This window comes from Maylandia zebra, linkage group LG6 (assembly GCF_041146795.1).
Source record: "Maylandia zebra isolate NMK-2024a linkage group LG6, Mzebra_GT3a, whole genome shotgun sequence".
Lineage (NCBI taxonomy): Eukaryota > Metazoa > Chordata > Actinopteri > Cichliformes > Cichlidae > Maylandia > Maylandia zebra.
The window spans coordinates 15,203,383-15,226,110 of NC_135172.1; the positions used below are offsets into that span (position 1 = coordinate 15,203,383).

The window sequence follows — 22,728 nt, forward strand, 5'->3', positions numbered from 1 at the left end:
ATAAAAATCAACATGCATTTAGAATAAGAAACACTTTTACAAAACCAAAAGCTTCACTGTACTTAGTGATTTATACGTCTAAAAAAACAGGTTCAGTTTGTAACAGAGAGCGGCTCAGTGGTGCTGAATTATATTTCCAATAGAAACACAATGTCATATGTTGTAGTAACAACACACTGCCACAAGATGGCAGCCTAGGCCTACTTTACCATGCTATTCCAGTAAAAAAAGAAAAAGTGACAGAGCCTTGAAAGAGTGACAGAGACACTTTTTATGAACTCATCTGTAATGTGTCACCTTTTCTGTAGGATGAAGAAGTGCTTCCCTTCTTTTAAAGTAAATACAGGCTTACAAAGATCCTCTAAACATGTTTCTGAAATAATAATAATAATGGTTTGGATTTATATAGCGCTTTTCAAGGCACCCAAAGTGCTTTACAATGCCACTATTCATTCACTCTCACATTCACACAATAATCCTAAACACAATCATTAAATCAAAAAATTTTTTTCGTTTTTTTAAATCTATTTAGCTTGTTGTGCAGTATTGTCGCTGTAAACAGTGTTGCTGTAAACAGTGTGTAACGTTACTTGAAAAAAGTAATCGGATTACAGTAACGCGTGGGCAGTTAACATCTCTGTTAACTAGTCATGATAGAAGCCAATATTTCTGTCCTAACATGGTCTGAATATGTTTGACTACAAGCTAACATTTACAGCATGACTTTAAGCTAGCACCATAAAGACGGTAAAAGACACTGTAATATGTAGAAATGCATGTGAAAAGTGTTATATTAGCAGTGGTTGTGCTACTCCACACAGCCACTTTAACATTACTGACACTGTGTTTCTTACCTGTAAACAGCAGGTCTTGTGTGATAAAAGCTTGTGCAGAAAGTAGCAGGTGTAGACTGGCCCATAGCACTGTATGAAGTGATAAGATGTGAAAGGACATATATAGGGTACCTTAAAGGGCGCCTTAAAAGTGTTTCCCTGAGCTTTTACTTGCAGCTTGATATCTAAATAAATGTGAATGAAAAAAAAAAAAGCTGGAAAAAGGAGGAGCCCGGAGCTTCGTCTTTCGCTCGGCCTACCCCGCTATAGCAGACAGACCGTCAGAGACTCGAACTTGGCCGTTAAACTCTGGGGTCTGAATGCTGGCCTCTTAACGCTGCGCACCACACAGCCGGCCAGTTGAAAATAGAAAAAAAGGACATTTATCTTCTGTTGTTCAACAATTTTTTTCGTTTTTTAAAATCTATTTAGCTTGTTGTGCAGTATTGTTCCACACAAATGACACATGGAAACCTAGCTATTTTTTTTTACTGGCTTTCACAAAATGGGACTGCCAATGTTGGAGGTGTTACTGCGCCAAAGTCTTCCTGCTAGCCGGAAACCTGCTGGCGGCGCCACTATGTTCTCAGCACACTCTTCAGCGTCAGCTTTGTTGCCTGTTTTCGGCACACCTACCTAGTCCCACTCATCCACTTTATCTGCTCATGGCAGATTTACCCACACTGAGCACTCCTTGGATTAAGGTAAATTGAAGCAGGTCATTATAAAAAAGACACACAGTTTATCATCTTATCCTTGTGCAACAGCTAAAAGCACTCTGTTCATTTGTTTGCTAGATTAGCCGCTAGCATACATACACTGTGTTAGAGGCTTGTTGCTACCTAGTTAGCGATGCTACACACCTGTTACTGTGTATTTTTCAATGATTCAGCACTCCTTGGATTTTTAGACAGTAATGAGATCATGTGCACACTCCACAGAGGTCCAGAGTCCAAATGTGACCTCTAGCACCAAACGCTTGCTGCAGTTGTTGGTGTCAGAGGTGACACACAAGGTATCAGGTTTTCTGTGTGATTACTTTTTCATATAGGACCAAGTATGTTTGGATAGCGTTTTGCCCTTGAAAACTGCCGTTGAATATTAGACATTGTTGTCTAATGTTATAAATGTATTGATGTGAAAGGTGTAAGTGTGACAAATATGGAATAAGATAGGAAATGAGAAAGGCGGCAAATACTTGTTCACAGGGCTATAGTCTGTAAATGGTCTTCTTTTGGCTATAGTAGATCTTTTACTTGTTCATTTTTTAATTGTTTGTTAAAATAGTTTTTTCCATCATATTGAGTATAGAGGAATGCAACTGTGGGCTTTAGCGATTAGCCCGTTTCAACAGGACCGTGATCCCGATGTGTGAGACAGCAGGGTGCTGCCACTGGTGTTGTAATGTGTGATTTAGTTCCTCCTAACATTTCAGTTTGCTTCCAGTATCTATCCTCTGTGATTACTGGCTCTTTAGACAGATTTAGTAGAAGTGTGTGAGCTATTGGCTCAGTATAAAGGGTCAGTAGTGTTTTCATGTCACCTATCCATCCTCCATTTAGTCACCCAAAGCATGTAGTAAATACTGCTCACTTTTATTCATCTTCTCTTAAATCCAGAAAAATTCCCACTTGTTAACGTTGAGCTTGTGTGTGTGTGTGTGTGTGTGTGTGTGTGTGTGTGTGTGTGTGTGTGTGTGTGTGTGTGTGTGTGTGTGTGAGAGAGAGAGAGAGAGAGCTGTGCATGAAGTGTGGTGGAAGCAAAACAGCAAAAGTCAGAGTGAATTCATGATGATGTTTTTGTGAAGCGTAGTTTGGATCTTCTTTTGCTGCTGGTTCAGTCAATATTGTTTTGGAGAGACATCAAACTAACAGCTTTAGAATCAGCGCAAAAAGGGCGTAAACACAAAGCGCGGAGCCGCCGAAACATCAGAATCAGCGAGCTGTCTGCTTTCAGCCCCGAGTGTCGTGCCGTCGGGTGAGAAAGGCGACGTCTCACCGATTCTGATTCGCGGGTCTTTGTGTTTACGTCTTTGTGCAGAATCCGTGTTCCTTCTCTCATTTACTGTTTTAGCTGTTTGGTGGTTCTTGAAATTTTGTGAGGTTTGACCGGAGATTCTGTGGAGAGCTTCATCCTAATGAGGGCTCATGTCCTGAGCAGGGATGCGGAGGAGGAGGAAGGTCCTGGACACATCAGTGGCTTATGTGCGTGGAGAGGAGAACCTGGCCGGCTGGAGGCCCAGAGGAGATAGCCTCATCCTAGAGCACCAGTGGGAGCTGGAGAAGATGGAGCAGCTGCAGGAGGTGGGGCCTTAAAAGATTCATAAAGAAATAAATCTGTTTAATATCGTAGAGGGAAAAATGACTTTTCAACTCAAAGAACAAAGTGCTATTCTAAAAAGTTTTTTCTTAGAGTACAGACTTTACATGACTAACCTCCCCTCTTCTCCCCACCTCACATTCGCCCCCATCTTTCGTCCAGGTGGAAAAGACCCGTCACCTTCTGGGAGAGGCGGCTCCCGTGGGAACAGCTCCCACCACCAAGTCCCTGAGTGAGTCTCTGTCCCCCAGCGTGAGCTCCGGCACTCTGTCCACGTCCACCTCCGTCTCCTCGCAGATCTCCAGCACCACCTTTGAAAGCGTGAGAAGGAGCTGGCCACCAAGGTGAGAAAAACGTGGGCTTAGTGGGCGTTCTTGTTGCTGCCTTCTTCCTTCTCTGCTCGGAGCTGATCGGTCTTGTTCCTGTTGTGTTGTAGTGCCTGCGCCTTCTGACACACACCTTTCAGAAGGCTGCCAAAATGGCAAAAACTTCTTTTTTGTCAAACATTATTGCGACTAATAGTCACAATCCTCGAGTTCTGTTCAAAATCTTTAACTCAGTGGTTAATCCCTGCTCTGACGTTTCGATGGGTGCCTCCCCGGCCCTCTGCGAAAAATTTCTAAATTATTTTATAGATAAAATCTCGGTGTTAAGGGCCCCACATTCTCCAGTAGTAAATCAAGCCCCAGTTTCTGAATGTTCAACGGTTTTTCAACAGTTTGAACCTGTGTCATTCTCGACTTTAAAGGAAATAATTAATAACCTGAGAAGCTCAAATTCTCTGCATGACATTATTCCTTCTCGTATCATTAAGAATGCATTGAATACAATCGGGTCCTGTATCTTATTTTTAATGAACTCATCACTGTCATCTGGCTATGTTCCGACTGTCTTTAAACATGCAGTCGTGCAACCTGTTATCAAGAAAAGTAGCCTTGATCGTAACACTCTAGCAAATTACAGGCCGATTTCTAAACTCCCCTTCATGTCAAAAGTTTTAGAGAAAATAGTGCTTCAGCAACTACAGACCCACTTAGAGAGAAACGGTATAAGTGATAAATTCCAGTCTGGATTTAGACCGCGTCACAGCACCGAAACTGCCCTACTAAGAGTCTTCAATGACCTTCTTCTAATCGCCGACTCTGGGCGCTCTGCTATGGAAGAAATATAGTATCATCAGAATTCAAGTATTTTTAGACATTGAATTTATGACACTGAATTTTTATCCTCCAAATTTCCCTGCAAAAATATTCACCTGCAAAAATTCACCTGCAAAAATTCACCTGCAAAAAATTCACCTGCAAAAAATTCACCTGCAAAAATTCACCTGAAAAAAATTCACCTGCAAAAATTCACCTGCAAAAATTCAACTGCAAAAGTGATGAACTTTAATGACCCAAGCCAGAGCAATCAGCACCAGATCGAGTCGAGTGGCTCTCAGCCAATTAAATTACGCTGTTTGATCACATGAGTGTGTGTCTCCTAAAAGAGAGCTGTTTAAAGGTGAGTGATTAAGTTTTTCTCCTAAATAGAGATCATTACAGAACGCCTAGTCCTACTTAAAATCCCATTTATTATTATTATTATTTTTTTTATCATCTACTCGAACTAAGGAAAACGTTTGACTAACTCAAAGACAATTTCCACGCCTCCCCTGCCTGACTGCAGAGGCAGTTTTGAATTTAGGAGCGCCAAGATGGCAGCGGCAAACCCTGGCGGCTCTCCGGTGAGTATATATTTATTTTTTTATCTTCAAGTTTGTCTTTTGAAACCTTAATTTTATTTAAATCCGTTGCTCACGTATAAAGTACACAGACGGGGTCTTTGCTCAACTCGTCTGAGGCGTGTCTCACTAAGCGCTACATGCTAGCATCCTGCTAACCGAGCTACCCTTTACATGCTGTGCTTTAGAAAATAGGATACTCGTTAAAAAAAATACTCCGCAGATATTGATAGATAGACGAACACTGCAAATATAATGTTGGAAACGAGAACGGCCTTTGGTGAAGGGGTAAAATACACCATGAATAGAGCCATAGAGTGAATGGCTGCCATGGTTGCAGAACAGCCTGATTTAATGACAAGAATGGGGAAGAGTGAGGTGAAGTGAACCACAGCCACAAAACACGGTCAGACAAGGCGGCAAAAGGGCAGTGATCTGTCCGTCAGTATGAAGTTGGTGTGTGCTTTGGTGAACAAAAACTCCAGACTGGTAGCAGGAAGATGGGAGACTCGTGTTTCACTGGAATAGTGGTGAATTAAAACATCCTTTGTTGGGGACATTTCGGTGTAAATGCATCCATACAGGCAAGACAGAGGCAGACTAGACAGTGAAGAAAACAAGGCAAACATTAGAAATATAAAAACGGAAATATAGGATGAGTCGGGGATGAGTTCCTGCCCCAAGTGGAGGAGTTCAAGTATCTCGGGGTCTTGTTCGCGAGTGATGGGAGAAGGGAGCCGGAGATTGACAGACGGATTGGGGCTGCAGCTGCAGTAATGCGGACGCTGCACCGGTCCGTCGTGGTGAAGAGGGAGCTGAGTGTAAAAGCGAAGCCCTCAATTTACCGGTCGATCTACGTCCCTACCCTCACCTATGGCCTTTACATGACTAACGTCCCCTCTTCTCCCTACCTCACATTAGCCCCCATCTTTCTTCCAGGTGGAAAAGACCCGTCACCTTCTGGGAGAGGCGGCTCCCGTGGGAACAGCTCCCACCACCAAGTCCCTGAGTGAGTCTCTGTCCCCCAGCGTGAGCTCCAGCACTCTGTCCACGTCCACCTCCGCCTCCTCGCAGATCTCCAGCACCACCTTTGAAAGCGTGAGAAGGAGCTGGCCACCAAGGTGAGAAAAACGTGGGCTTAGTGGGCGTTCTTGTTGCTGCCTTCTTCCTTCTCTGCTCGGAGCTGATCGGTCTTGTTCCTGTTGTGTTGTAGTGCCTGCGCCTTCTGACACACACCTTCAATACTGAATACAACCAGCTGGTGAACAGCATCAGTGACTGCAAGGTGAGAAATAATACAAAGAAATTAAAAAATAGCCTTTCTGTGTCACATCAGGGAGTTCCTATATTGACGTCTACCTCATCCTGCTGTTGTTTCACTTCAGCTTTCTCTCATCTCACCGATCGGACGTGATCCATCCGTGACGAGCTTCAGCAGTGCCACCCTCACCCCTTCCTCTACCTGCCCCTCTCTCGGACTCCCGCTGTGGCTCCATGGGCCAGAAGTAAACATATTTTTAGGAACATTGACCTCGATCTGCAAACGGTTATTGACAGGTTATCCATTTGATTCTAACTTGGTGTGATTTGTGTTAAAGGACCCCTGAGAACAGCTCACGTGCCTCCAGTCCCTCCTGCTCAGACTGTGAAAACTTCCCGATGGTTCCCACTCTGGAGACCTCCTACCTTGCGCGGGCTGCAAAGAACGAGTTCCTGAACTTGGTGCCTGATATTGAAGAAATGCGACCAGGGTGAGTAATGCCATATTAACCCAAATACTGTCACTATGACATGTGTCTCACAGACCAAATGTAAGTCGACACTCATGTTCTCTAGTTCAAGCAGAAATGATGTGGATCGATTCAAATTCCTGAGTCTGGATGATTTCAGCTGGAAACAAACCAACTCTGCTTCTTCCTCAGGTAATTCAATTCAATGTTATTTATATAGCGCCAAATCACAACAAAAGTCGCCTCAAGGCGCTTCATAGATACAGAGAAAAACCCAACAATCATATGACCCCCTATGAGCAAGCACTTTGGCGACAGTGGGAAGGAAAAACTCCCTTTTAACAGGAAGAAACCTCCAGCAGAACCAGGCTCAGGGAGGGGCGGGGCCATCTTCTGCGACCAGTTGGGGTGAGAGAATGAAGACAGGATAAAAGACATGCTGTGGAAGAGAGACAGAGGTTAATAACAGATATGATTCAATGCAGAGAGGTCTATTAACTCATACTGAGTGAGAAAGGAGACTGGAAAGGAAAAACTCAATGCATCATGGGAATCCCCGGCAGCCTACGTCTATTGCAGCATAACTAAGGGAGGATTCAGGGTCACCTGGTCCAGCCCTAACTATATGCTTTAGCAAAAAGGAAAGTTTTAAGCCTAATCTTAAAAGTAGAGATAGTGTCTGTCTCCTGAATCCAAACTGGAAGCTGGTTCCACAGAAGAGGGGCCTGAAAACTGAAGGCTCTCCCTCCCATTCTACTTTTAAATACTCTAGGAACAACAAGTAGGCCTGCAGAGCGAGAGCGAAGTGCTCTAATAGGGTGATATGGTACTACAAGGTCATTAAGATAAGATGGGGCCTGATTATTTAAGACCTTGTATGTGAGGAGCAGGATTTTGAATTCAATTCTGGATTTAACAGGAGAAATCTGCTCTCTCTTTCTAGTCCCTGTCAGGACTCTTGCTGCAGCATTTTGGATTAGCTGAAGGCTTTTCAGTGAGTTTTTTGGACATCCTGATAATAATGAATTACAGTCGTCCAGCCTGGAAGTAATAAATGGTAAATGCCCTGTATTTATATAGCGCTTTACTAGTCCCTAAGGACCCCAAAGCGCTTTACATATCCAGTCATCCACCCATTCACACACACATTCACACAATAAATGCATGAACTCTGAGACAGGATATTTCTAATTTTAGAGATGTTGCGCAAATGGAAGAACGCAGTCTTACATATTTGTTTAATATGTGCGTTGAAGGACATGTCCTGGTCAAAAATGACTCCAAGGTTCCTCACAGCGTTACTGGAGGCCAAGGTAATGCCATCCAGAGTAAGAATCTGGTTAGATACCATATTTCTAAACTTTTCAGGGCCGAGTACAATAACCTCAGTTTGATCTGAATTAAGAAGCAGAAAGTTAGCGGCCATCCAGGTCTTTAAGTCTTTAAGACATTCCTGCAGTGTAACTCATTGGTGTGTGTTATCTGGCTTCATGGACAGATAGAGCTGGGTGTCATCTGCATAGCAGTGAAAATTTATGCTATGTCTTCTAATGATGCTGCCTAGGGGAAACATGTATAATGTAAACAGAATTGGTCCTAGCACTGAACCCTGTGGAACTCCATAATTAACCTCAGTGTGTGAAGAGGACTCTCCATTTACATGCACAAATTGGAGTCTATTAGATAGATATGTCACAAACCAAACTGTACACTGGTAAACTGTTACAATAAAAAAGACCGTAATTTTCTTTACTCTTCTTTATTTATGTAACTTTTGTTTTCACTGGCAATTTAGTGTTAGGTTAGGACAAAAAACAAATTAGGAAGGTTAAAGACAGAACATTACTAGATTGTGGTTTTAATTAAAATGTAGCCTTTGACAATGCTGAACACATGAGAAGCTACTTTAAGGCATATCACCCAATTTGTAATATTGCTAAACATTTCTTAAGGCAGACAAGTTATGCTGGCTGGGTCAGTGTCATTTTTGTTGTAATTGATGTCTGGTTTGTTCTGTTCCCTAGTGATGGGTAGGGATGGGTACCAGTATCCGGTGTTCTGACATAATCCTTGAAATAGTAATAACACAGTATCCTCAGCAAAGATGAATTAAACAAGTTTTATTTTAATGGAAGTTTACTTCAAGTCTTCAGATTTTTACTGTCTTTTATTTGATTACTTTAAAGTATATGATTACATTAGAGTAATTAAATAAAGACAGTTTTGATGGAGCTCCTGAGCCAGCCCAAGCTCTCTATGAAGACGAGGAAAAACTCCCCTGGGGGGGCCAGACTGACGGGAAGAAACCTCGGGAAAGCCCATTCAAAGAGAGATCCCCTTTCCTGGGATGGCTGGGGGGGGTTACAGGAATTCCAAAACACTGAAATTTAAAGTGGGCCAATTAAAAAAAATTATTTCCTGAAAAAAAGAAAGGTAATTCATACATCACACATAAATGATAACGTCTGAATTGTGTGTGTTTGTGTGTGTGTGTGTGATAGGCTTATCTCAGCCAAGTGTGATGCTGTAGCTCCTCCAGCGTCGGCCGCGTCTCCGGGACTTTGGTTAAACAGGCGTCCAAGAAATCCCGGCAGTCTGGAAAGAAAGGAAAGAGAAAAAACATGAAGATGATAGTTCCAGTGGTCCAAGCCATCAGTCAGTCTTGAAGTGTGACGTTTTCTTACTTTTGGACAGATGTCTTTTGAATTTCAGGCGCTTTTTGAGGAAGCTCGTGGTGTTAAAGTCCCCGGCATGAAGCGCTTCGTACAGAACCACTCCCATTTGCCATACCGTGGTGGGTCCACACCTGTAGCAACTGCGCCCGTACCACTCGGGAGGGGAGTAAATTTCTGTACCTAATAAACAGACACAATTGCAATTTCTTCTAAAACAAAAGGCGAAAATTGTGACATCTGTGAAGAGCAAGAGCAGAATATGTTACCATAGAAGACGCGGTACTGCGACTGCTCCTTAACAAAGCAGCTCAGTCCAAAGTCGATGATACGAACACACGGTACATCTGAGCCGGTCTCAATTAGAATGTTCTCACTCTTGATGTCCCGGTGAAAGATGTGTTTATCCTCCAGGTGCTTCGCAGCATCAACCAGCTGCTTCAGAATGACCTGGAAATAGAGCAGGGCGATATGACCAAAAATATTTATCACGATATACATTTGAAAAGTTGCGATAACGATATAACTGACGATATAACTGACGATATAACTGACACTAGACAAAATACTTTACAACTCCACAACTTTATTAGTGCAAAAAACCCCATAAATGTATTTTCACTTAAACAAGCAGCTGTTTTTTTATGTGCATTAAAGTTATATAAAAATGTAACAGTGCAAATGCAAATTCCTTGCTGACAGTTTAACCAAAAGGCATTTCCAGTGGAAATTGGCCGACATATCCTCAGCATAACCATGTAAAATATCCACAAAGCTTAAAAAGAGGTTATTCACACACAATACGGTAATATCACGTTGAGGTGCAGTACGTATCACTCCGCGAGGCGCCTGCCTACGATAGCCGTAATGCTCCGACAATCCATCGAGCGGTGCGGCTTTGTAGCTTAGCAAAGTCGCCGTGTACATAAAATCGTTTTGAGGTCAGTAAACACAACCAGAATTCATACATAAGGCACACGGGATTATAAGGGGCACTGTCGAGTTTCAGAAAAATCAAAGGATTGATTTTAAGTGTGCCGTATTTTCCAAACAACACGGTAATAACGGCGGCCCGCTAGCATGCGCTACCAAAAATCGTGCTTTGTTGTGTATCTGACGGACGAAAGCTAAACCAGTTCCACACCACTAAAGTTGCAGCATTTTTACAAACCAGTTCTGGTTCATCCGTTTCATTCAACGATCCACTTTTGCTCTTCTCTTTCTGCGTCACCGCCATCTGCGTATGTAAACATAGGCACTGCGCATGCGCGTTTTACCTATTCTAGCGCGATATTTCATTTTCCTATCGTTGCCCAAAATTACACCGGTATTACCGTGAATGGTATGATATAGCCCAGCCCTACCTGGAAACGATGAAAAAGACAATAATCAATCAATGGGTTAATGTTTCTCTAATACTCTGTGCTTTGATTGAATGATGTACAGTCTAAGACTCTTCTAAGGCAAGTCAACTTGCCTTGGCCTTGTCCTCTGGCAAAAATCCTCCATTTTCTTCTATGTATTTATCCAGGTCCACAGCGGGGACAGGTCTCTCCATCACCAGGATCAGCTCTCTGCCAAAGTCAAACCACTCCAACAGAGACACTGGGGCTGATGTTTCCACTGATCCATCTGCTTCAGCTGCAAGCTTCAGCATGATGGCAACTTCCACTGACACATTCTTCCCATTATCATCCTGAAATATTTCAACAAAGTGGATGATGAGGCACAGACGTTCCACAGGTGAACGCTGCATGCAATCCACTAATGTAAAAACAATTCAAGTCTTGCACATTTACCTTCACTTTGCAGTACACTTTCCCCTTTGGGATGTGTTTGATGGCCACCTAAAAGACACAGGGCATTGATGAGCATTTCCTCAGTATGACATCATTAAAGGTGTAAAACAGCATACATCTCAGCTTACGATATTATCCCTTATCTGCATTACTGCCTGTCTTACTACCACCATCTGAACACTTACTGGTAAATGATCCTTTATGCGGTAGCCAGAAAACACTGCTCCACATCCTCCTTCTCCAAGCCGGTGCTCCTCCACGTATCTCGCTTGGAAGTCACCTAAACAGACAAACACAAATTGGGTTTTACTACAGCTGTCACACAAATTACTCTCTGCTGTACCCTAAATGTTCATTTTGCTCTTCACCTGAATATAAAAGCTAAGCTGCTTGCTACTTACGTTTCTGTTCAGCCACTGACTTTTTGGCAACGGTTTTGGTTTTGTCCTGGTCCACGTTCTTTTTCTTAGGTGGGTCCCTGGTGTCTCCCGCAGCTTTCCTTTTGCCAGCCTTTTTGTTTTTACTGCAGCTCTCTGAAATCTCTATGCTGCAGTCTGCAGATGTGGAAAACACCAAAAGCACGTCAGCTTATTAGATAATAGACACAAATATCTCCCAAACACTAATATCTTCAAACTAGCAACCAGATGTACACTTAATCTACCCCTCACTCAACTAATTAGCCTACCTTTACCAGTGTCCAACCAGGAAGATGCCTGCCCCTTGTCACCGCTCACATGCTCAAGAAGTTTACGCTTCTTTGCTGTATTGGTTGTCCCCGCTTCATCTTGTTGGACCTTTCGCTTAACTCCCCCGACCACATGAGCATCTGAGCTGGTGGAAGGACCAGCCTGCTCAGTGACCCTCCTTCTTTTTATGGGGGTCGTTTTTTCAGGACTGGCCTTTCTTTTAGCCATCCTGCTCTTACAATCTATAAACAACAACAACACATTAGTGAAAAAGAGCGCTCGACATCAGGACTAGAAGGATTTTGATGTCATTGAATTTTAAATTAGTATTGCTTACAATATAACAACAAGTTTATCCTTTTGATTAAAAAAAACACACCAACACGAGTCCATATTAGGTCTACTAAGTCTAGATACTGATGACACTTGTTGCTCTGTTTTCACTGCTCAGTCCAAGAATAAACTTGTCACATTATTTTACCAAAAGACAAAGTGCCCCAGTAACCTTTCTTTGATTAGACATGTTGCACTCAGGTTAGTTTCAATCAAAACCAGGATTTAAATCCTCTAAAAATGAATCATTTTATACACAGAGCCTCAACATTGTTAGAAATGTACATTCTGTTATTTGGGGGATTTTTTTTTTTTTACTTACTTTGATCTCCTGGATCTTTCTTATCTGCCTCAGTCGTAACTTTTCTTGTTTCCTTTTTCATCTTAATTTTTTGAGAACTTTTAAAATAGAAAATGTCACCTTAATGAGTGAATAGTCCTTCAAATGTCTGGATGCTTGACTTTTCTAACTAAGCTGTATAAGTCAGTTCTGTAAGTGAGCTTTAAAAGTAAACTCCGGAGTCTATGGCAACACAACATTAGAACCTTGCCTTTTAGTGACATCACTAAAAGGCAGTGTCCCAAGTAGTTTAAAGAAAAACACTCTGGCATTTCATATAATTCAGTAATTTCACATTAAACTTTCTTTCATTATCCTTTCATTATTTGTTTAAAGACTTGATGTGTGGATGCTACTATGAAGACTTCTAGTTGAGCAAACACTAATAAACACTGACTAGTTTATCTGAGATAAAATATAACACTTTTTTATTAAGTCAGTGTTAACTCTGTTTTTTTCTGTTAGGATCATTCAATAGTATCAGAAGAGAAAAGAAAAGTATGTTTTGTTTTGTTTTTTTTCTTCAAGATCTGTTCACATGTACTTAGCAAGAGTGAGTACACAGCGTTAAAAAATGGTACTTAGTGTAGTGAGGAAGGCGAAAAGCAAAGAGAGCATATGAAGGTAATATTGAAGAAGGCGCAGTTTTGAAGTGGTGAAAGGCAAAGGCATGAGTGCAAGCGTAATAAAAGGTAATAGGAGAGATGTCGAGCAGGCGGAGGACTTGGCTGGAGCAGGAAAAGGCAAAAGGGGAAACGCGAGTGCACGTCTGAAACTTCTTCACTGTCAGTGAATCCTAATTCTTAAGACTAACTAAGAAGAATAAATCTATGTATGAATGTCGTTTTGAGCACATCTCCTCTTTCTACTGATCAATTCTTCCACCTAGTGGATAGATGATAGTATTGCAGCTTGTCTCATCACCTGTTGTGTGTTTTGTGTGCTCCAGAACCTGCGTCCTGTTGGAGTACTGTACGTAAAACACACAAACACTGGAGTGAACACAGCTGCTGAACATCTCTATATTCATAACTTCTTCCTGTTATCTCATATCTGTCTCCCTTCATCTGTGTAGGAACGGTGTACAGATGTATGATTATGTCACTCCTGCTCCTCCACCTAACACCTCCACTCCAAACTAAGTTTGCTCTGCTGCTTTGGTTCACTGATCTGCAAGTATCTGTCATTTGTTTGCAGATGTCTGCAGGAATTATTGTAATGATCCATTAATGGTGCCTGATTTCATTCAGTTTTACAGCTTGTCTCGTGTTTTTGAACTGCTTCCCTCACAGTTGTACACAGTGCTAACATGTGCTCTTACTCTGTGTTTTATTCCTGAAGAAAAAGAAAGTGCCCAGCCCAGCAGGATGAAGATGGGCCATACGTCAAGAAGCCGCCAAATGCCTTCATGCTCTATCTCAAAGAGCAGAGGCCAAAGGTCATTGCTGAACTCAACATCCCTGGAAGTGCAGCCGTAAATGCAGTGGTGGGACAGAGAGTAAGTGTGTAACTCTGCATACATTTATGCATCTGTTAATGTTGTCTGCTCATGTTTTTGCATGTGTCCCAGCTGTCCTGTAGTTATGTGTAGTAGCAGTGCTCACAGTGTGTTCTTATGATCTTCTGTCCACAGTGGAAGTCGCTTTCAAACGACCAGAAAGCCAGATATTTCAAGCAGGCTGAAACAGAAAGACAGAATCATGCCAAAGAGCATCCAGCCTGGTCGACCAAAGAAAACGATGTATGTCCAAAGTGCCAACATGCAGTTCACACATGTGTGCATCACTGCACTGAATGATGAAACAGTCACTGCACAGAGTTTCAGCTAATGAAAACTCTGTGTTTGTTTTCAGGGCAAGAAGAGGAAGAGAATCAGACTTAGAAAAGGTGAAAGAAGATTTCTTGGTATCACAGCATCTTACATAAGAAATGTGATGAAAACGAAACAAAAATGTGTTGAAAAAAAGAAGACTTAATGTATTTTTGTTTGCGTTGCAGAATCTGCATCTGTACATGAAGAAGTTGTTCAACAAGCCAACAACTTGCGTATGAGGCCAGCTGAGTCACAGCCATCTTCTTCTTCTCATTCATTTCTGACAGAGCCACATGAGCAGCCACAGACAAAGCCAGATGACAGCAGCGTGCCTCGCCAGCAGCCAGTGTGTTTGCAACTGCCAAACACACAGGCATCACCCTACACACCTCTCTGTCAAGAAAATCAGGTCTCCCCTGCCTCTCACATGAATTTCCCTGAGGACACCTCATTGGACTCCCCTGTTGCAGCCCTTCAGTTCCAGACAGAGGAAGCCTTTGTCGCAGACAGTGAGGAAGAACTGCTGTCAGTGCTGGAAGAGCTCGACCCCCTCCCCATCACTGCGCAGTCTCAGCAGCCCTCACCCACCCCTGCCTCTCCTGTAGATGCCTCTCAAACTGCATCAGTTCAACCCCGAGTTGAATTATTTCAAGACCGAGATGAGCCCATCTGTTTTGCTGAAATCCAAGAAGACATGTGGTCAGTGCTTGACTACCTCCCCGTCTCTCAGCAGTCTAATGTGCTCTCCTCTCCTCATTCACACAACTACTCGACTCCTAAACAAAATCTCATCTGTCCTGCTGATTCCCCTCCATCCAAACTGGCGTCCTCCCCTGTTGCATTCACTGAATTGCCGTCAACAACCCCCATCTTTTGCCAACTAATGAAAAACAATAATTTCATTATAGACTATTGGACTGATTTCAATTGAATTAAACTGTTACTCCTGTTATTTCAACATCTGTCTTTGTGTAAATAAATGAAAAAAAACAAAAGATGCTTCTGTCATAAGTTACAGCAGGATGAAACAACCTTCATGTAGTTCTTGTTTTTAACACTGCAAACCTTCTTTAGTTCTTTTGTTTCCTTTCATATTCAGCACACATCTGTCAGTGTCCACTAACTGTCAGGGAAAAGCCAGATAAAAACACTGTGGGGTCTTTTGGGACACGTGCTGGTTGGGTTTACTCATAGATATCAGAAATGATCTGTTCTGTATTCAAAGGATACACGAAGGACGTTTGTATTAAATGCAATATAGCGACTGATCATATGCTGGTTTCTTTGGGGGCTTTTCACCACCATGTTACACAAATCCAGTTTCTAACTGAAAAGAAAATCCTTCACCATTTTCTAATCAAATTCCTGGTTTCCCATGTCAGAGATGTCATGGCTGAAAGGATCATCGCATATTGAGCTCAAAGCTAAACTCTTGTGTAGGGCCTCTTTCCATGTTGCACCATTCATTTTAAAAAGTCCTGGTAACAAGAGACAGAGGTGACTTGATGTATTACAGTTACTTCCCAATTTACAGAAATGATGTGACTTCTGACATTTTCCTAGCAGGAAATGTGCTACTGTGGGACACTGAAAGAATAAACAGCAAGGCACGTTTTGTTTTAATAACTTTTCTTTACTTCATTTGTATGAACTAGGTTTACCTTACAAAATCTTATACTGTATATAATGTTTTATGTTTAATTCATGTCAATGTCAGCTCGTGTTTACTCGGGTGAGCAGTACCGGCCCACAAAGAGAATGCTCTTGGTGGGTTTATGTCGGATGAAGAAGATGAAGGGATGGTCGGCAACAAACTCAGCAGGAATCGTTATAGAGCGGACTTCCATGTCAACCCCAGTGGCAGCAGCAGCCTCAGCTCCTTCTTCATTTACATCCACCAAAGCCTTGTGGACAACTTTGGACACTATCAGGTCATTTGCTGGAGACATTCCTAGTAGATGAAGAGCCCAGAAATCAGTTGTGTTTTTTTCTTTACCAGATGATGTTTTGCAGTTTTTGTGCTCTCAATATAACTGTATAATTGATTCAGTGTGTCTCATTGGTGCAATATTTCTCACCAGAGAAGTCTCTCTTGTAGATGTCAAAAGCGTTCTCCATTCCCATGTTGGTCAGGATTTTCTCCAAGTCATACTTCTCCTCCATCTTAAATCGAGGGAGCTTGACATCAACCTCGTTGGGGCTCATCATGTCTGGGCGAGTCCAGTCCACAAAGTTCTGATAGGTCAGCTCCTTCTCCAGCTGTGTGGATACAGTGTCACTAGCTTGTCTGATTGAAACTGGACATTAAAGTACTGGTAAGTGCATCTTACCTTTTCCAAGCCTGTGGTATCATCTTCTATGTCATTAGGCAGGAATATGAGCATGCTGAGGTCATTTCCTTTATACGGCATCTCAAGAATCTGTCCAGAAACATTGTTTTTATTTATTACTCCATCAAAGATGATCTGACTTCCTAATCTAGAAATTTAGGCTGATATTTGTAAAAGACAAGTTTTAGATCATGCTGGTGAAATCCTGTAATAAGCTGAAAGTGATGGATGTTACCTTGCAGTTGGCCTCAGGAATGGTCGCAAAAGGAAATTTACTTTTCTGCTGCATCATCTTCACCGGCTTAGTGTCGTTCTGAAAAATAGGGGAGACAAGAGAAATGTTTTTTGTGTTTAGTCTCAAAATGATCTCAAAAAGTTCTGTCATGGTTTTATTCCAGCCATTGAGTGGATTTGGATGTAGAGCACACGTCACAACACAATTTGTTCTTGTTAGCCGAAGTTTGTGATGTGCTGTTGTTTGAGATTTATTTGAGAACTTATTGGATATTACATGAATAATAAACTGCATTGCATAACTGCATAAAGTTGGAAAGTGATCGTCCTAAAAGCACGATTTTATCCCCTCAGAGCTCCAGGCTTTATGTTCTCATCCATCCATCCATTCGCTTCCGCTTATCCTTTTCAGGGTCGCGGGGGGTGCTGGAGCCTATCCCAGCTGTCATAGGGCGAGAGGCAGGGTACACCCTGGACAGGTCGCCAGTCTGTCGCAGGGCTAACACATAGGGACAGACAACCATTCACACCCACATTCACACTCACATTCACACCTAGTGGCAATTTGGATTATCCAATTAACCTATCCCCACAAGTTGCATGTCTTTGGACGGTGGGAGGAAGCCGGAGTACCCGGAGAGAACCCACACAAACACGGGGAGAACATGCAAACTCCACACAGAAAGACCCCGGCCTGATGGTGGAATTGAACTCAGGACCTTCTTGCTGTGCGGCAACAGTGCTAACCACCGTGCCACCGTGCTGCCGCTTTATGTTCTCATTCAGCAAAATCCACAGCTCGTTTGTAGTATGACAGATCAAAGTATAACTGCACCATCCTATGCTGCCTTTCTGCACTGTTACCTTGTTCAGTCGAAACTGCACATCAGCAGTCTTCTCCTCCTTAAACTGCGTGTTCCAGCTGCCCTTGAAGTAAATGGCATTCACGAGAACCAGCTTCGTCAGGCTACCCACTGCATCCTGGCTTAGCAAGTCCTTGATTTTATCTGGTAAAAAGAATTTATGAAAACTATTAACTATTACCAAAGATGCACTAGTTACTGTACAACATCTTCAGCTATAAAATCAGAAAACAGGGCAACAGCAAGATGGTTTTTATTTTAAAAAAAGGGGGAAAAAGCTTTATGATCAGTATAACAGGGAACAAAAAACAAAAATTCAAGCGTAGGCTTGAAGCCACTGAGGTGGTTGTTAGCGGGGGTGACGCGATGCTTCTGGTATGCATGAATTAATTAAACAGTCCAATAACTCCAGCAGTACTTATCTTGTCCTTTTTGGTCTTTGTTCCAAACATTTTAAGATAAAAGCGCAGCGGTCACAAACGTTTTGCCTTCTTATGATTAACAACACACCTGACGCTGATTACGTGCGTCCACCTTAAATACCTTACATAAACCTACCATACAGGAACTTAAAAAGGTGGAATCCTCAGTGGTGCTTGGTGCCACACCCTCAGGGACTTTAATGTTATATAAAAACACTGACAGCTCAATATCTACCTCAGTCACTCTCCCTGATCCAGCTGAGTCACCAATAGGAAAAATCTGCTTTTCACAGGAACTTGGTAACAGCAATAAGAGAATACGTAGTTTATTCCAAGAAGATATCGTCTCTCTCCCATATATAACATCTTATTGGAACCGATATGTTCCAGATATCAAGTGGAAGACAGTCTGGATGGTCCCCCATAAATATTTGATTGTAAATAAGGTGAAAGAAGTCTCATTTAAAATTCTACATAAATGTTATCCAGCCAGTCACTACATGGTAAAATTTAAAAGGGACATAAATACTAATTGTACTTTCTGTGGGGATCATCCAGAAACTGTGACGCATCTTTTTTGGTACTGTTCTTTTACACAGAGATTCTGGAAGGAATTTAGCAGGTTTGTTATTGTCCATATTTTAAGGGAGTTTTCTTTACGATGGGAAAATGTTTTATTCTGTTTGTTTAAGTTCCCCAAGAAGTATGAGAAATGTTTTTTATGATGAATTTGTTCATACTTTTAGCTACATTTTTTATCCATAAATGTAAGTTTACTAACAAAACACCATATTTCTGTCATTATTTTAAGGATGTGGAAATGTACATACAATCAATATCAGACTCCACCAACACAAAGGCTCTCAAAACAATACATGTATGTGTATTCTTATAATTGTTACCCTTTTCTTTTACCCTTGGCTTTTTGTGTTCATGTTCTGTTGTTTTGTATACTTCATCTGTTCGTATGTTGTATACTCATTGTTTGTTAAATAAAGTAAAAAAAAAAAAAAGAAAGAAAAAGAAACTTAAAAAGGTTACCTCTAGCGGCAACATGAGGTATCAACCCAAAAATGGCTCCTACAAAAATAATGGGATTAAGATTGTCTCATTTCCAGCAGGTGGCACCACAGTCCTATAACCCTCATGGAAAGTCCTTGTATCCTATTATTATAGATGGTAGATTTATAAATGGCCTGTATTTGTATCGCGCTTTTATAAAAACAATGAATGAATTTCCTGCTGCACTTAAGATAATATAAAGATATAGAATCAATAGCAGCCAATCCTAAATGGGCCTGAAAAATAAAAATATGTTAAAGACACAAGTGATCAAAGTAGAAGTACCCATCACATAATATAATAAGAATAGAAGAATTGGCCTGCTATTTACAGCAACATACTGCTGTGATGGTTTTATTAATAGCATGAAACCAAACAGTAAAACCCAGAGATAGTGCTGCTTAATACTGAATAGAAATTAGACTGGAAGAACTGGAAACAGAAAATAATGTGGACGGTGGACAATCCGGTAATAATGTCTCAACTGAACACAACACAACTGATCCCCAAGGATTTACAGTGGAGATCATTTAAAGTTACATTATGCTTACCTTGTGTCTGCTTCTCCACCCAGCTGTTGATGTGGACCCTGGCCTCCTCTGCATTTCCTTTGAAGTCCACAGACTCGAGCTCAGCGTTGTAATGCTTTTTGGTGCCTTTTAAAAATTCCTGGAATTGTGAAAATAAGTCACTCGAAACAGATTCAACAAACTACGGAGACTTCAATCAAGTTCAGTCACTGTGTTAAAACATTTTCAGTCCTTTGGATGCAGTTGAAGCTTGAACTAACCAGTCAGCCTTTGTCTAATAAAAGATTAAAGCAAATAGCTTGTTGGATGCCAATTTAAGTAGCCAGCATAGAAAAATACACAGATTGTGGGTAAGCTGGTTTGTAACGTTTCGGTTCAGATGGCAGCAGTTTTTGCTGACAAATGTAAGTTTTAGTATTTCTAAGTATTAATAAATTACTGTTTTACTTCTTTATATATTTCTTTATACTATTTGCAAATATTTTAAAAGTTTAATCTGCTGTGATGACTGGAACACAAAGGAGAGAAATGGTGCCTTGTCTCTTGTTATGAACTGTAAATAGCTAAGTGCTTAGAGCAGCTGGTCCTAGCACACTTCAAATCCTGTCTCCCCCCCACCCTGGACCCCCACCAATTTGCATACCGCCAGAACAGGAGCACAGAGGATGCAGTCTCCATCGCACTGCACTCTGTCCTCTCACACCTGGACAACAACAACACCTACGCCAGAATGCTGTTTATAGACTTCAGTTCAGTGTTCAATACAATCCACCCCTCACAACTCATCAGGAAACTGACAGACCTGGGCATCAGTTCCCTCATCTGCAAATGGTTACTGGACTTCCTGACCAACCGCCCCCAACATGTCCGGCTGGATAACCACTGCTCATCTACCATCACAATGAACACCGGTGTACCACAAGGCTGTGTGATGAGCCCTTTCCTCTACTCCCTCTTCACCCACGACTGCAGACCTGCTGATGGTTCCAACACCATCATTAAGTTTGCAGATGACACCACGGTGATTGGCCTCATCAGTGACAACGATGAGGCCGCCTACAGGGAGGAGGTGGATCGTCTGGCTGAGTGGTGCGACACAAACAACCTGCTGCTTAACACCGAGAAGACCAAGGAGCTCATCGTGGACTACAGGAGGAATGCTGACCCACATCCACCCATCCACATTAAGGGGACGGCTGTGGAGCGTGTGAGCAGCTTCAAGTTCCTGGGAGTCCACATCTCCGAGGATCTCACCTGGACGACCAACTGCTCCAAGCTGGTCAAGAAGGCTCACCAGCGCCTCTTCTTCTTGAGGACTCTGAGGAAGAACCACCTGTCCTCAGACATCCTGGTGAACTTCTATCGCTGCACCATCGAGAGCATCCTGACCAACTGTATAACAGTCTGGTACGGGAACTGCTCTGCCTCGGACCGGAAGGCGTTGCAGAGGGTCGTGAAAACTGCCCAGCGCATCGCCGGAGCACCACTTCCTGCCATAAAGGACATCTACAGGAAGCGGTGTCTGAAAAGGGCTGGGAAAATCATCAAAGACCCCAGTCACCCATCACATGGACTCTTCACCCTCCTGCCCTCTGGGAGGCGCCACAGGAGCCTCCAGACTAAGACCACCAGGTACCGGAACAGCTACTTCCCCACAGCTGTCAGACTCCTGAACTCTGCCTCCTGACATCTGACCCACGTTAAACTCATGCACTGAACATACACACACCCACAATGGACAACTGTACCCTCAAACACACAATAATAACATGGAGTGAACCACCACTCACAACCACTAGCACTTTATATAGCCTCTGTAGAAACTATCTACACCCTCACTTATCTTAACTGCACTACTGTATAGCTCTGTGTAAATAATCATTCTGTACATTCAATAATCTTTAATCCTACAACTGTTTACAACTTGCATAGTTGCCGGGGATTCCCATGATGCATTGAGTTTTTCCTTTCCAGTCACCTTTCTCACTCACTATGCATTAATAGACCTCTCTGCATTGAATCATATCTGTTATTAACCTCTGTCTCTCTTCCACAGCATGTCTTTATCCTGTTTTCCTTCTCTCACCCCAACTGGTCGCAGCAGATGGTCCCGCCCCTCCCTGAGCCTGGTTCTGCTGGAGGTTTCTTCCTGTTAAAGGGGAGTTTTTACTTCCCACTGTCGCCCAAGTGCTTGCTCATAGGGGGTCATATGATTGTTGGGTTTTTCTCTGTATCTGTAACCGGAAGGTCGCCGGTTCGATCCCCGGGCTCTCTGTCCTGGTCGTTGTGTCCTTGGGCAAGACACTTTACCCTACGGCCTACTGGTGTTAGCCAGAGGGGCCGATGGCGCGATATGCCAGCCTCGCTTCTGTCAGTCTGCCCCAGGGCAGCTGTGGCTACAACCGTAGCTTGCCTCCACCAGTGTGTGTGAATGTGAGAGTGAATGAATAATGGCTTGTAAATGTAAAGTGCTTTGGGTGCCTTGAAAAGCGCTATATAAATCCAATCCATTATTATTATCTATGAAGCGCCTTGAGGCGACTTTTGTTGTGATTTGGCACTATATAAATAAAATTGAATTGAATTGAATTATCTGAGGAAGAAGCAGAGTTGGTTTGTTTCCAGCTGAAATCATCCAGGCTCAGGAATTTGAATCGATCCACATCATTTCTGCTTGAACTAGAGAACATGAGTGTCGACTTACATTTGGTCTGTGAGACACATGTCATAGTGACAGTATTTGGGTTAATATGGCATTACTCACCCTGGTCGCATTTCTTCAATATCAGGCACCAAGTTCAGGAACTCGTTCTTTTGCAGCCCGCGCAAGGAAGGAGGTCTCCAGAGTGGGAACCATCGGGAAGTTTTCACAGTCTGAGCAGGAGGGACTGGAGGCACGTGAGCTGTTCTCAGGGGTCCTTTAACACAAATCACACCAAGTTAGAATCAAATGGATAACCTGTCAATAACCGTTTGCAGATCGAGGTCAATGTTCCTAAAAATATGTTTACTTCTGGCCCATGGAGCCACAGCGGG

The 22,728-nt window shown here is 42.5% G+C and overlaps 3 protein-coding genes across 7 annotated transcripts; 1 reads left to right on the forward strand and 2 right to left on the reverse strand.

Moving 5' to 3' along the window:
• The first annotated feature begins 4,618 nt into the window (after nucleotides 1-4,618).
• On the forward strand, nucleotides 4,619-15,512 carry LOC112433492 (uncharacterized). Of its 5 annotated transcripts, XM_076884728.1 has the most exons (7): nucleotides 4,619-4,655; nucleotides 4,766-4,878; nucleotides 5,797-5,996; nucleotides 13,780-13,936; nucleotides 14,072-14,179; nucleotides 14,292-14,325; nucleotides 14,437-15,512. In XM_076884728.1, the coding sequence occupies exons 2-7, from the start codon at nucleotides 4,849-4,851 to the stop codon at nucleotides 15,180-15,182; spliced, it is 1,275 nt and encodes a 424-aa protein (XP_076740843.1). In that variant the 5' UTR covers nucleotides 4,619-4,655; nucleotides 4,766-4,848; the 3' UTR covers nucleotides 15,183-15,512. The 5 variants fall into 5 exon arrangements, with proteins under 5 accessions (XP_076740843.1, XP_076740846.1, XP_076740842.1 ...); XM_076884731.1 differs by lacking the exon at nucleotides 4,619-4,655 and having other exon boundaries at nucleotides 4,692-4,878; nucleotides 14,539-15,512; XM_076884727.1 differs by lacking the exon at nucleotides 4,619-4,655 and having other exon boundaries at nucleotides 4,694-4,878.
• LOC112429807 (serine/threonine-protein kinase pim-2-like) lies at nucleotides 8,706-10,934 on the reverse strand. The gene is made up of 4 exons (XM_024801668.2): nucleotides 10,755-10,934; nucleotides 9,547-9,727; nucleotides 9,290-9,460; nucleotides 8,706-9,200 (listed from the first exon to the last, which is right to left on the reverse strand). The coding sequence occupies exons 1-4, from the start codon at nucleotides 10,932-10,934 to the stop codon at nucleotides 9,109-9,111; spliced, it is 624 nt and encodes a 207-aa protein (XP_024657436.2). The 3' UTR covers nucleotides 8,706-9,108.
• Nucleotides 15,513-15,863: 351 nt separating the features above from the next.
• On the reverse strand, nucleotides 15,864-22,714 carry LOC143412329 (leukocyte elastase inhibitor-like). Its single transcript, XM_076885381.1, has 8 exons — nucleotides 22,704-22,714; nucleotides 22,499-22,610; nucleotides 19,714-19,831; nucleotides 17,680-17,822; nucleotides 16,817-16,894; nucleotides 16,582-16,671; nucleotides 16,330-16,510; nucleotides 15,864-16,202 (listed from the first exon to the last, which is right to left on the reverse strand). Exons 1-8 carry the CDS (start codon nucleotides 22,712-22,714, stop codon nucleotides 15,976-15,978), a joined length of 960 nt encoding a protein of 319 aa, XP_076741496.1. The 3' UTR covers nucleotides 15,864-15,975.
• Nucleotides 22,715-22,728: the final 14 nt, after the last annotated feature.